The sequence below is a fragment of the Ursus americanus genome, chromosome 5, assembly GCF_024610735.1.
Source record: "Ursus americanus isolate L20-20 chromosome 5, mUrsAme1.1.p, whole genome shotgun sequence".
Lineage (NCBI taxonomy): Eukaryota > Metazoa > Chordata > Mammalia > Carnivora > Ursidae > Ursus > Ursus americanus.
The window spans coordinates 26,052,272-26,065,879 of NC_142131.1; the positions used below are offsets into that span (position 1 = coordinate 26,052,272).

The 13,608-nt window shown below is 32.5% G+C and overlaps 1 protein-coding gene across 9 annotated transcripts in view; it reads left to right on the forward strand.

The window, feature by feature from the left end:
• The window catches only part of SSBP2 (single stranded DNA binding protein 2), a 279,994-nt gene that overhangs the window by 92,673 nt on the left and 173,713 nt on the right, over window positions 1–13,608 (forward strand). For all 9 annotated transcript variants that reach the window (XM_045796354.2, XM_045796355.2, XM_045796360.2 and 6 more), the window contains exon 4: window positions 8,447–8,531. In XM_045796354.2, the coding sequence (XP_045652310.1) occupies window positions 8,447–8,531 (85 nt within the window). The remainder of the gene's footprint in view (window positions 1–8,446; window positions 8,532–13,608) is intronic.

Below are 13,608 nucleotides of genomic sequence, written 5' to 3' on the forward strand. Positions count from 1 at the left end.
CTCTAATGATTTTAGAGTCTAATGGATGACATCAGGTATAGCTAAGAATAACCAAATACCCATGCGGAAACAATAGCAGTGAATTAGTCAACTGGCTCACTAAAATGGTATAATAGTTATTATTGGAAGACTGGTTCTTACTCACCTTGTATGTCTTGCCTATAATAGGCATTGCATAACTATTTATTTGAATTAAGTTAAAATAGGGTGGGGGGAATGGGTTAAATAGGTGATGGGGATTAAGGAATGCACTTATGTTGAGCACCAGGTGATGTATGGAAGTGTTAAATCACTATATTGTGCACCTGAAACTAATATTACACTGTATGTTAACTAACTGGAATTTAAATAAAAACTTAAAAAAAAGTTAAACAGCAGTATAAGACAATGCAAATGTTAGCGAGAGAGAAAACAAAGAATAGAGATGGTTAAGTTATAAAGAAAAATCAAAATGTGTCTGGAAGAGAAGGAAAAGAAGGAAAAAATAGAAAAATTTGGTGGTGAGCAGACATTGTAAATAACATGGAATTTTCCACTAAGTATGAAGGATTAGAGAGGAAGCTGAGGCAAATTTTCTCCATTAATAGGAAGGCTTCTTTTTTCCTTGCCATATTAGTTATGAGAATTTTTTAGAGTATCTTTATTTTTCTTTTAAAAGTATTTTAAAAGAAAATACTTTTTTAAAAGAAAAAAAAAAGTCTTTTTGCATATACCATCTCTTTTATCTGTACAAAGCTTGTAAAATATATAACATATTCTCTCTTTTTACACAAAGAAACTAATGAAAAAAACCTACTTTCTCAAGGTCAGATTTAGAATTAGAGTTGAAATTTCCTGACTTGTAACCAGTGCTCATCTCAATAACAGATGATATTTCTTCAATACAGAGCAGAATTTAGTGGCCCACTATTAATAAGACATTAATTACAGTTCCCTTTTGAACATCCTGAGTGGCTAATTCTAGACAGTAGATATAAATGGGACTCAGAAAAGTTGTCTCTTCTGAGTCTGGTCTATATTGAGGCATTCATGCATCACTGGCAGGTGCATAAGGGGTGAGGGGGTGCTTGCCATAGGATACTCAGGAAATGAGTTGGAATATGAGGGTCAAAGGTAGGATAACAAAGTGTTTGCTGTCTTATCTAGGACAGGTGTCTACTACACTTACAACAGCCGATGCTGCTTGGACTGCCAGAGCTGCATAAACTTGCCCATAATCAGCATGCGCCATCTTGAAATGAGAACTCTTTTTTTTTTTTTTTTAAGATTTTATTTATTTATTCGACAGAGATAGAGACAGCCAGCGAGAGAGGGAACACAAGCAGGGGGAGTGGGAGAGGAAGAAGCAGGCTCATAGCGGAGGAGCCTGATGTGGGGCTCGATCCCACAACGCCGGGATCACGCCCTGAGCTGAAGGCAGACGCTTAACCGCTGTGCCACCCAGGCGCCCCTGAAATGAGAACTCTTAATACCATACTCACAATAGAGGTAAAATAATGAAAGAATAAAAAGTTCAAGCCCAGCTCTGCTACTAACCAATTGTGTCCCCTAGGCAAATTATTTAAACTCTTTAAGCTTCAGCTCCCTCCTCGATCAAACAGGCATAATAATGGGAGGATTAAATGCTGAATATATGATGCTTAGTATATGATGCTTGAATTTAGCACATAAGCTATTTTAAAAAAATTTTTTATTATGTTATGTTAGTCACCATACAGTAGTACATCCTTAGTTTTTGATGTAGTGTTCCATGATTCATTGTTTGCATATAACACCCAGTGCACCATGCAATATGTGCCCTCCTTAATACCCATCATCGGCCTATCCCAATCCCCCACCTCCCTCCCCTCTGAAGCCCTCAGTTTGTTTCCCAGAGTCCATAGTCTCTCATGGTTCATTCCCCCTTCTGTTTACCCCCCCTTCATTCTTCCCTTCCTTCTCCTACTGATCTCCCTGCTATTTCTTATGTTCCATAAATGAGTGAAACCATATGATAATCGTCTTTCTCTGCTTGACTTATTTCACTTAGCATAATCTCCTCTAGTCCCGTCCATGTTGCTGCAAATGTTGGGTAATCGTTCTTTCTGATGGCTGAGTAATATTCCATTGTATATATGGACCACATCTTCTTAATCCATTCGTCTGTTAAAGGGCATCTCGGCTCCTTCCACAATTTACCTATTGTGGACAATGCTGCTGTGAATATTGGGAGCTCATAAGCTATTTTAATGATACTTTAAAATGTGAATTTATCATGAATCCAAGAGTATTATGAGAATTTTATGATAGTGGGACAAAATGTAATGCTTATATTTTATAAATTATTAAATAACGTTAAGGGATAAGACAAGTACATGTATTTGGAAGTTTTAAGATCATGAGCAAGTACATGTACATTTTTATGTAAAATCCTCCTTAGTGTTATGAATAGGTAGTTTCCTTCAGTATAGATTATGGGTAAGAGTCATTGAAAATATTTTTTTGGGCCAAAGAGAAATAACTTCTTTAGCTATTAACGATTCGAAATTATAGTAACATAGCTTGTCTCCCTGTGTTTTTTCTTTTTTTCTTCTTTTTAAAATTTTTATTTTCACACAGTCCTGAATGTGGCCAGTGGCTTAAGGTTATATAATTATGTTAGCATCCCATCTCTGGACACCTCTGGAATATTTATTCACCCTTTTAGACTTTTCTGACAACCATTTTGCTTTCCTTATTCCCTAGAGATATTGACAGCCAGTGAAATCATTCTCACTCATATTGTAGAAGAAAAGCAGTGTTTGGATGCAAATCCTCAACTTGGAAATCTTGTGTTTTCCTTAGATTTACGTGGGGAAAATGTTAATAAATGGCACAAGAACAAAGATTTTAATACTTTGCAGGTTTTGATTCCCATGTTTAGTTTAAATTAAATTTGTTTAAATTAAATTAAATTAAATTAATTTATTTGAGAGAGAGAAAGAGAGAGCAAGTCGGGGGGGGAGCAGAGGGAAAGGGACAAGCAGACTCTGAGCTAAGAGCATGGAGCCCCGTGCGGGACTCGATCTCAAGACCCTGAGATCATGACCTGAGCTAAAATCAAGAGTCGGATGCTTAACTGACTGAGCCACCCAGGGACCCCTCCAACTATTTTATTTGTGAAATACATATTTTTCACATCTTTCTGCTTAGGAACAAAGAGACTGTGTAAATCTAAACCATTACTCATGATGATAAATCCACCACGTTTCAAGGATAATACTTTGATAGCAAGCTTAATAGGTGTAGAGGTGAGAGCAAATGAGAAGCTCCTTAGCCACTAGCATTTCCACTTGTACAGAGAGGAAGTCCGTTATCTGTGGAATTCCAGAATTTTCTGCCCTTGGCCCTCATGGGAATCAGGGAACAAGTTCAGTGGGTCATCAAAAAAGCTTAATAAAGAAGTCAAATGAAATTCCTCCAGCTAAGAGCAAATTAAGTATTGCTATGAATCTTACCTACTTAAAAAGCCTAATTTCTCCTCTAAGACATAGGTCCACATTTTCATATGATAAATGTCATGTCATCATAGTATCAGCCAAAAGCATTTGCTTAGTCCTTTTTTTCTTTTTCTTTTTTAAAGATTTTATTTATGTATCTGATAGAAAGAGACAGCGAGAGAGGGAACACAGGCAAGGGGAGTGTGAGAGGGAGAAGCAGGCTTCCCACGGAGCAGGGAGCCCGATGCGGGGCTCAGTCCCAGGACCCTGGGATCCTGACCTGAGCTGAAGGCAGATGCTTAATGGCTGAGTCACCCAGGCACCCCTGCCGAGTCTTAATAATATATGAGATGAACTTCTACATAGAGTTGTATTTAGATGCTTTAGGAAATTGAGTTGAAATTTTGAATTTAACTCATCACTAGTTTTGGATCCATAGTCACATACATGCCATGGATTAGATATATATTTTTTTCTTATGCAGGATATGACGTAGCATATTGCATAGATTATGCATTAATATATACTTAAAATATTAGAAGAAAATAATAGTTTAAAATTTTAATTTATCAAGGGTTTATAGAGGTCTTTAACCTTGTTATTTTCTAAATTAGCTAAGTGATTTGTCTACTCTCCTGCAAAGCCAAGCATGGATTAATTGCAGAATGTGAACTCATGTTTTGGTCATAGTGCAGCTTTGTTGTTGTTGTTATGATATAACTATTTTTTTTTCAAATATTAGGATGGTATTGTAGCAGTTCCAATATACTGTATGAGTCAAATAACTAGTGCAAAACATAGTTTGGATTTTCTACGAAAAGATAAACTTTTGAATTATTTTTCCTCTCTGTGATCACATCTTGGGTAAAAACATACAGATACTTATAAAATAGATGAAATGTGTTTAACATGAATATCATAGCACTAAAAATAAATTTTTTAATTTTTATACTTTGAATTTTTTAATATATTTCAGATTATTTTTGACTTAATTATGAAACTCTCCTAATGAGTAGGATTTTTTAAATTGAAAATTTGCCTTATTTTTATGATGAGTATTCTTTATTATTAGTATCTCATAGCTTTCTGGTGGCTACCTTACCTGTATGGTCTTTGAGATTATGAATACACAGAAAAGAATCAACATTTGTTTTAGTCACTGTAAAATGGTACCTAGAACAGGGCTGGCCAGGGGTAATTTTTTTTTTTCCTCAATTTTTTTCAAATTGTGGCAAAATGCACAAGACATAAAATTCATAACCCACTTGATGCAGACATAAAATTCACCATCTTAACTATTTTTAAGTGTATATTTCAGTGTTATTAAATACATTCATAATGTGCAACCATCACCACCATCCATCTCCGTAACTCTTGTAAAACTGAAACTCTATATCCATTAAACAATAACTCCCTATTCCCTGCCCTTCCAGCCACTGTCAACCATTACTCTGTTTTCTTTCTTCATGATTTTTGAGTACTTGTATAAGTAGAATCATATAGTATTTGTCTTTTAGAGACTAGCTTATTTCACTTAGCATAATGTCCTCATGGTTAATCCATGTTGTAGCATATGTTAGAATTTCCTTCCTTTTAAAGGCTGAATAATTTTCCACTGCACTTACATACTGCATTGTCTTATCCATCCATGGACACTGGGATTACTTCCATGTTTTAACTATTGTGAATAATGCTGCTATGAACCTGGGTATATGAATATCTCTTGAGATTTTCAATTCTTTTGGGTATAAACCCAGAAATGGAAATGCTCGATCAGATGGTTAAATCAATTCCTAAGTATTTACTCTTTTTGATGCACTTGTAAGTGGAATTGTTTTCTTAATTTTTCTTTTTGCTAGTTCATTGTTAGTTTATAGAAACACAACTCATTTTTGTATATTGATTTTATATCCAGCAACTTTACTGAATCCATTTCTTTGGTTCTAACATTTTTTTGGTGGAGTCTTTAGTAATTTCAGTCTTCTTTCTCTCTCTCTCTCTTTTTAGTTCATTTAGCTCTAAAGGTTTTTCAAGTTTATTGATCTTTTCGAAGAACCAACTTTTGGTTTTATTAATTTTCTCTGTTGTTTTCCTTTTCTCTATTTCATTGATCTCTGTTCTAATCTTTATTATCTCCTTCTACTAACTTTGGGTTTAATTTGTTCTTTTCTAGTTCCTTAAGTTTTAAAGTTAGGTTGTTGATGTAAGATTTATCTTGTTTTTTAAATATATTTATAGCTTTAAATTTCCCCCTAGTGTTGCTTTTGCTATGTCCCATAAGTTTTCGTATTTGTGTTTTCATGTCATCTCTAAGTATTTTTTAATTTCCCTTGTGATTCTTTTTTGATCCATTGGGAATTTGTGCTAATTTCACAAATTTGTGACTTTTTTAGTTTTCCCTCTGTTATTCATCTCTAACTTCATCCCATTGTGGTGAGAGAAGATATTTTGTATGACACCTATCTTTCCAAATCAACTGAGACTTAATGTATGCTCTAACTTATGGCCTATCCTGGAAAATGCTTCAATTACACTTGAGAAAAAGGTCTATACTTGTTGCTGGGTGGAGTGTTCTGCATATATCTATTAAATCTAGTTAGTTTATTGTGTTGTTTAATCCCCGTTTCCTTGTTTATCTTCTGTCTGGTTGTTTTATTCAGTATTAAGAGTGGAGTATTAATGTCTGTAACTATTATTGTAAAACTGTGTATTTCTCCCTTTGGGAAATGTCTTCAAAGGGTATATTTCTTTATCTTTATTCAAGGAGATCATGCATAAGTAATGTAGAATTGTCAGAAATATACCATATATGAAGTTATCCCATTTTAGTTATCCCATTTTAGTAAATTGTTTTATTATCCCTCATCTTGATCTTGTAAACTTTTGACCTCCAATTATCCATAAAGGGAAACCAAAAAATAGAAATAGAATAACATTACTGTTCCAGGATAAATACTTAATTTAATTATATATCTATGTATAATCATTTATTTATAGTTATTTAATAACTTTTAGGCTATAGTCTAATAATAAATTAATAGTTTTCTCCCGGTCCACTTTGTAAGACAGCATTTTAAAAGTAATAATGTAATAATTTTCAAGAAGGATCTTACAACATTTGTTAGGAAATTAGTGAATAAGAAGAGATATTAAGGTGTTTGTTATAATACTGCACATAATATTCTCTGATTAAACTTAGTACAATTTAAAGACTACCATTAAAAAATTTTGGTTTTAAGAGCTTTGAAGTTCCTGAAGAACATGAAAATAGAATAATTGCAATATACTATAATTCATAACCCACTTGATGCAGGTAGAAAACTTTTAGCTGTATCTTTGTATATCTGTAATTCTTAAGTCCAAAAAGGGACATAGGAAGCCCAAGTACAACTTTTAATTGATTTCCTTCTCCTGAAAGAATTGAAGTTTACTCGTATTATTTTTCTTTGTTGTTTTCTTTATTTTCCTTGCTTATTACAGAAACTTAAAAGGAAATTAAATGCCAATATTCAATCATTCATATTTTTCACCTTTGAAGATAATCTTATTTTACTGAACTACTTGTGTCATAAGGCCTACAGAATGTTTTCACTTTACTGGGGAGAGGGAGATTCAGACTGAGTCTTTAAGGGTCAAACCAAAGAGGCCAGGTTTAATTCACTGAGGTTTTTGTTTTTGTTTTTAAGATTTTTATTTATATACTTGATAGAGAGCAAGCAGGAGAGCACAAGTAGGGGGAGCAGCAGAGGGAGAGGGAGAAGCAGACTCGCTGCTGAGCAGGGAGCCCGATGCGGGGCTCGATCCCAGGACTCTGGGATCTCGACCTGAGCCAAAGGCAGACGCTTAGCCCACTGAGCCACCCAGGCATCCCATAGTTTACCGAGGTTTTGTTGTACCATTGTTACCTGTGCCCTTGGTACAATGACCTGACCTAACAATATGTATGCATATTAAGCTTTTATGCAAGCTAATCTTAGTGTTGATTATATTATTGGTAGTATGCTTACTCTCTATGTCAGATGCTCTGTTTATGTTATATAATTTAATTTTCTCAACAACCCCATTTTATAGAGAGGAGGATTGTGTTTCTGATCTGTTTAAGTAACTTGAGCTAGTAATTAATTGGCAGGGCTGGCTTTGTCTGAGATATATCCTGTTCCAAAACCTGTGCTTTTAACTACTTGATTTAGTCTACTTTCCAATTTTTTTAGAATGAAAAATGTATACTAAAAAAAGTTTTCTGTTATCAGTGTAATTGCCTTTGTTTGTTGCCAGTATTTCTAGACATTTGTTTTCCTGATTTTTTAATCATTTGCTTATGCTCATTGTTAATTTTATAGATGGAAGGATGATCAGAGACATAAGTTTTGTAAGCGGTGTAATTATTTTTTCCAATCAGTTCCACCTTGCTTATCCCCATTGTTCTTGAATAGAAGGGAAAAAAGAGAGAGCATGGACTTTTTGAATTTTCAAAATTACTAACCTATTTTGGTAATTGCAAGAGCAAACAAAAGGATGTTTTAAGAACATATATTTGTTTGAACAATGTGATTTAATGGTCTGGATATTGGTCTGGTAGTTGGACAACAAAATTATCTTGAAAAAAATAATGAACCACTTTATTCCTTAATGGTTAAATTAGGATAATATTTACTATTTTTGTCTTCATGGGAAAGTTGTGAAAATATTATAATTATTTCAATCATGTGTTTAAGTGATGTAAACAGACAATTAAGAATGACAGTTTAAAATTTTTAAAAACTATTTTATCCTTTTAGAAAAAATCTTAGCATTTCTGAAAAAGCTAGATTATACCCTATTATTGCAGGAAGAACCTTGCCTGAATTTAAATCTTTCAAAGAAATATTTGTCTTGAAGAAGAAAACACATTTCATATAAAGAATAATACATGTCTTCTGTTTTTGGAATTGTGATCTCTCATCTGATGTTATATGATTTTCTTAATGTTACCATAATTACTTTTTTAGTGTATTTTGGGATCTCTACTGTGCAGCTCCAGAAAGACGGGAAACATGTGAACATTCAAGTGAAGCAAAAGCCTTCCATGATTATGTGAGTTAATGTATAATTTTACTAAGTTATATTATCAGTTTTCTTTTTAACTGCTGCTCTTGAAAAATGCATTGGACCATCTATTCTTTTCTTTTGGTTTTAAGAAATTGGTTTTTTTTTTCTTGAGAAATAGGGTTATAACTTTAAAAGTGAAATACAAATGAGTGTTTAAGTCTTGTTGAAAGCTTAGGATAAGAGATTAATCCTAAGGCCAAGTTATTAAAGGTTTTTTTTTTTTAAATCTTTAAACATTCCTGATTTGTAAAATTTCAGATTTATAGAAATTAAATAATAATTCCTTATTCCTCTAAAGGAGTCATAAGAATTCTGTAAATGATAAGTTTCTCTTTTTCGCATAAGATTGAAAAAATATATCATGATATTATAGTTTTCTTTTTTGTACCTTTTGATTACACATCATAAAGCTAAATATATCTGTTACACTGAATTCATTTCTACAAATAAAATTTATTGTGAATTAAAGGAAACACAAGAGAGCAAAAAGATTCTGTGTAAAAATGAAAATTGTATTAAAATTAAAAAAATTTTTTTTTAATTCTTAAGGACAGTGGACTGTCCCTGGCTAGGTGATGTATACTGAGCATTTTGTTAGAAGATCTACAAATGTGATTTTAGAAAGTTGATGGTATGAGGAAGTAGAGTTGTAGAAAAAAGGAGGGAAAAAACCAAGATTTTTTAGGGGAAAAATTGCATATAAGATGGTATTGTGAAGGGGCTGGGAAATGCAGAATTGGGCATAAAGGAAGGACAGCTTGAGTTTGGGAGGAGGGAAATCCAGTGTCCTTAGTTTGGAGGAAGTGGAAATGGGGCTTGAACCTGAGGTTATTTGATAGTAACTATCTAAAACTTAACCAGGTTGGTAGAAGGGAAACATCATTCTGTGTGAATAGCCTTAAAAACCAGAACCAGGGCTCAAAAGGGAAAAAAAGACCTTGTTCTTCCAAAGGACATACTTCAGCCTTAGACTAAAGAGTAGAAATAGCCAGGACAATACAGCCCCAAAAGTAGCACAAGTAAAAGTGTGCAGACAGAAGAGAAGTAAAAGTCTTGGGCATCTGGAGGCACTGTGTAGTACTTTAACCTTGGGCTAAGCTGAGTGAAGTGACTGCTCATGCTTGCCTCATCTGATATTGATTATATTCATAAAGCTTGCTATGCAGTAAACAATAATAGCTCTTGGGGGTAATGTGAGGCATGTAAAGAAAAAGTAGAGAAAAGTCAGATGAAGCAGGGCCCAGGATACAGGATTTATCTGGACAATCTTGTTTTCCATTTTTACTCTTGGGTGATGGCGGAAAGTAGGGCAGAAACCCAACCATGAAGATTATAAGGAATTTGGCTAGAATGGGATACTCCATCTTATCTATATCTTATACCAAAAAGACATGCCGAGGTTTGGCCTCCTAGTCTTGGGAAACGTTTTTTAAACACTAATTTTGACGACTAGGTGGCATTACATAGTGCCAGTGTTCTACTCCAAAGGACCATAATATTTGTGAATCAACATTTTAGGAAATTAATTGTATAAATACTTCTTTATGATTCCATTGTACAGAAAGATGCACCCGGCTGTTTACCATGGAGATCTTATAGGGAATACTGAACTAGTGTAGATCTCTTGGAACCACTGGATAAATCATCGTCATTTTCAGAGCCTCATCATATTCGTCATATACATGTTGCATTCATAAGGCAATTTCAATATTTCAGAGAGTATTCACATTTATTAGCTTTAGAAACCCACTTAAATATTTCAGGTTTTTAAAAAATGAGCTAGAGATATGAGTGAAATTAGAATAGCTTTTCAAGGAAGAATAATCCCTTAGCATGTAATTTGGTCCTAAGATATTGTTGTTTAGAAAAAATTATTTGGATTTTATAGTCCATTATGGATATTAGCACATGCTTTATCATGTGGTTTATAACTTTATCTTAAGTATTAGTTTTAAGAAATTTGATTTATTTTTAGGTAGCATTTTTATTATACCTTTAAGCCAGTTTATTTTCAGTGGTAATATATCTCCAAAATTTTCTTTTAAATGGAGGTTTGTGAAAGGGTTTGACTTACATAATTTCATGTTATAATTGGATTTTTAGAAATACATTTTTTGATAATTTTCATGAGTAGGATTTCCTGACTTCTTAATTGTGACAGTTTCTGAAAATTATCAACATAATTCATGTTTGATGTGTAGATATAAAAGTTTGAACGACTCAGGGAAGAAAATGGGAAACAGGAAAAAATAACAAGATTGTGGTAAAATCCAGAATGTTATATTTCTATATTAGAGTTCATGATGGAACCATTTCTATAATAGTAATCAGTATGTATACCGACTGAATTTTAAGGTAGCTCTCAAGGGAGCATTCTGAAAAATATTTTCTTCAATAGTTTCATCTTTAGAATAAAAAAATACTTGCATATAAAATTCCCATATGTTTAAAAAAGTACTCTTGTTATTTTATAGTCTTTGTTTATGTATAAGATTGAATGGATAATGAAATGTAGACTTTTTTTTTGAAGAAATGATAGAGGCATGATGAGGTAAATAATGAATAATCTTTTTAATTGAAAAATAGGCTAAAATGTTAACAGTGATTACCTTTTAATGTTGGAATTATGCATGACCTTTTTGGTCACTATATATTTCTTTATTTTCCAAATATCTTTCATTAACATTAATTTTATATTCAGGAAATTTACTTTAAAATAGATTAAAATTTACCTTTCAGTGAATTACAGTATCTCTTTTGGAAATAGAAAATAAAAAACTTAGTAAAATAAAATTTATATTTGAGGTGGTCCTGTGTTTATAGGCTGCAGGCATTTAGCATCTCTTATGAGAGACATTTGTTTTTTGTATGTGTACCTATTAAGGAGGAGATCTATAAACTGAATAGATGTAACTTTTAGCCATTGTGTACTTTTTATTTTTTATTTATTTTTTAAAAGATTTAATTATTTGAGAGAGAGAGAGAGCGTGTGAGTGTAAGCTATGGGGAGGGGCAGAGGAAGAGGGAGAAGCAGACTCTTGGCTGAGCAGGGAGCCAGACACAGGACTCAATCCTAGGACCCTGAGATCATGACCTGAGTACAAGGCAAACGCTTAACTGACTGAGTCACCCAGGCGCCCCCATTGTATACTTTTTAATAAAATCTTTTTTTTTATATAATTATTATCCCAGAAACATTTATAGCTTTTGGGTTAATTTTGTTTTCTGACCATTGCTTCTAGATTATGGATTTTTGTCACTTTACTATTTTATTTGCCAAATGGTTATAGATATCCTTTCCTTCAACAGTTAATATCCTTTCCTTCAAAAAAATCACCCTGTTCATACTTACTGTGAGAAAAAGCAAAAAAAAAAAAAAAAAAAGAGAGAGAGATAAGTAAGATAGTAAGAGATGAGTAAAACGTTGATCTTCTTGCATTTATATTTTAAAACATATTAACTTAAATATTTAGCATCTATACACAATTCTATATGTAAACTCATGATACATTTGGAAATCAACAGTTGATAGTGTATACAGATGCACTTTTGGATGACAAAGGTATAAAAAACAGAAGGAAATTATTACAATTATACAAGTTAGGATAATGGTTATTTATGGGAAGTGGAAAGAGGTTATGATTGGGAATGGGACTCATGGAAAGGGCTTTTGAGATAATTGGCAAAATTCTATTTTGCCTGACCATGGTGATGGTAACTTTATAATAACCATGTGTTTGCTTTATAATATTTCATAAAATTCCATAATTTATTTTTTTCTATATTTGTATTTTTAAAAATTTTTAAATAACAAGATTTTAAAATATAGTTAAGATAATTAGCTTTAGAAAATAAATATACACAGTAGTTTCTCATGTGTTTATGGGTATTACTATAGTTCATCTTTGAGGCCTGATGGCAGCAAATAAAAGGATGATCTCCAAACAAATCTGTTTGATTCTTCTCTGCTATGACAGATACTGTGAAATATGTCTACCTGTTGATTTTCTAGAAGGGAGTAGAGAATAAGATCAGAAATGTTGGAGGAAATTTTGATAATTAGGAATTTATCTTATATAATAGAGATTTTAGTGTAGAAACATTATTTTGCCACATGGCTAGACAATATCTAACTTGGACCAGTTATTTTTACCCTGAGTGAGAAGTAGGTTCATCTGAGCTGTAAAATTATTATTAGATACTACAATATTATCATTAAAAAGTAAACCATTATCTTACATGATTAAAAGTAATACCTACTAACTTGGAAAGTTTATTGAACCAGCTTTTATTTTCTCCCTATTGGTATGTTTTTATTTTACCCTGAAATCACAGGCAGTGCTTTTATGTGAAGTTAATTAACATTTACTAGATTTTTTTTCCTGCTTCAGATTAACATAGAGTTGTTTTATTTAACAATTTATTTGTAATTTCATTCATTTCCTAAGAAAAGTATCAATATATACTACTAAACTTAATGAGAAATGTATACAGCAATTATAATTTTAGTTCTTTGGTGTGAATGAAGATTCCTTAATTGTCCTAAAGCAATGATAGAGCCAAAATATATTATTGCTTTAGTGTGGTAGTAATGAAATCACATTATTAGAATGAGCTCTTTGAGAGCAGAGAATTAGATTTATTCTTCCCTGGGGTCTGTCAAATAATAGATGTTCGATAAGTGTTAACAATGTGGTGGTCTGTAAGTTTGGGAGACTGGAGATGTTTTAAATTATTCAGATGTTCAGATAAAGTGATAGGCTTTAATCATAATTGTTGATAACATGTGGCTGATTTTGTACTCTTGCCTAAGAGAATGTTTATAACATCTAAAAAGGATTATGTTATAGGTATATAGTGATGCACTACTTTTTAAAAATGATATACAACATGTGATATTTTGTAAATAAAATAATAGGAGAATAATGTTTTTATTCATACCTCATGAAAATTGTTTTTGCAGATCATCATATATTATTTAGGAAAATACTTCTGTAGAAAGTATAGTGTAGTGAATATAGTCAATAATATTGTAATACCTCTGTCTGGTGACAGATGGTAA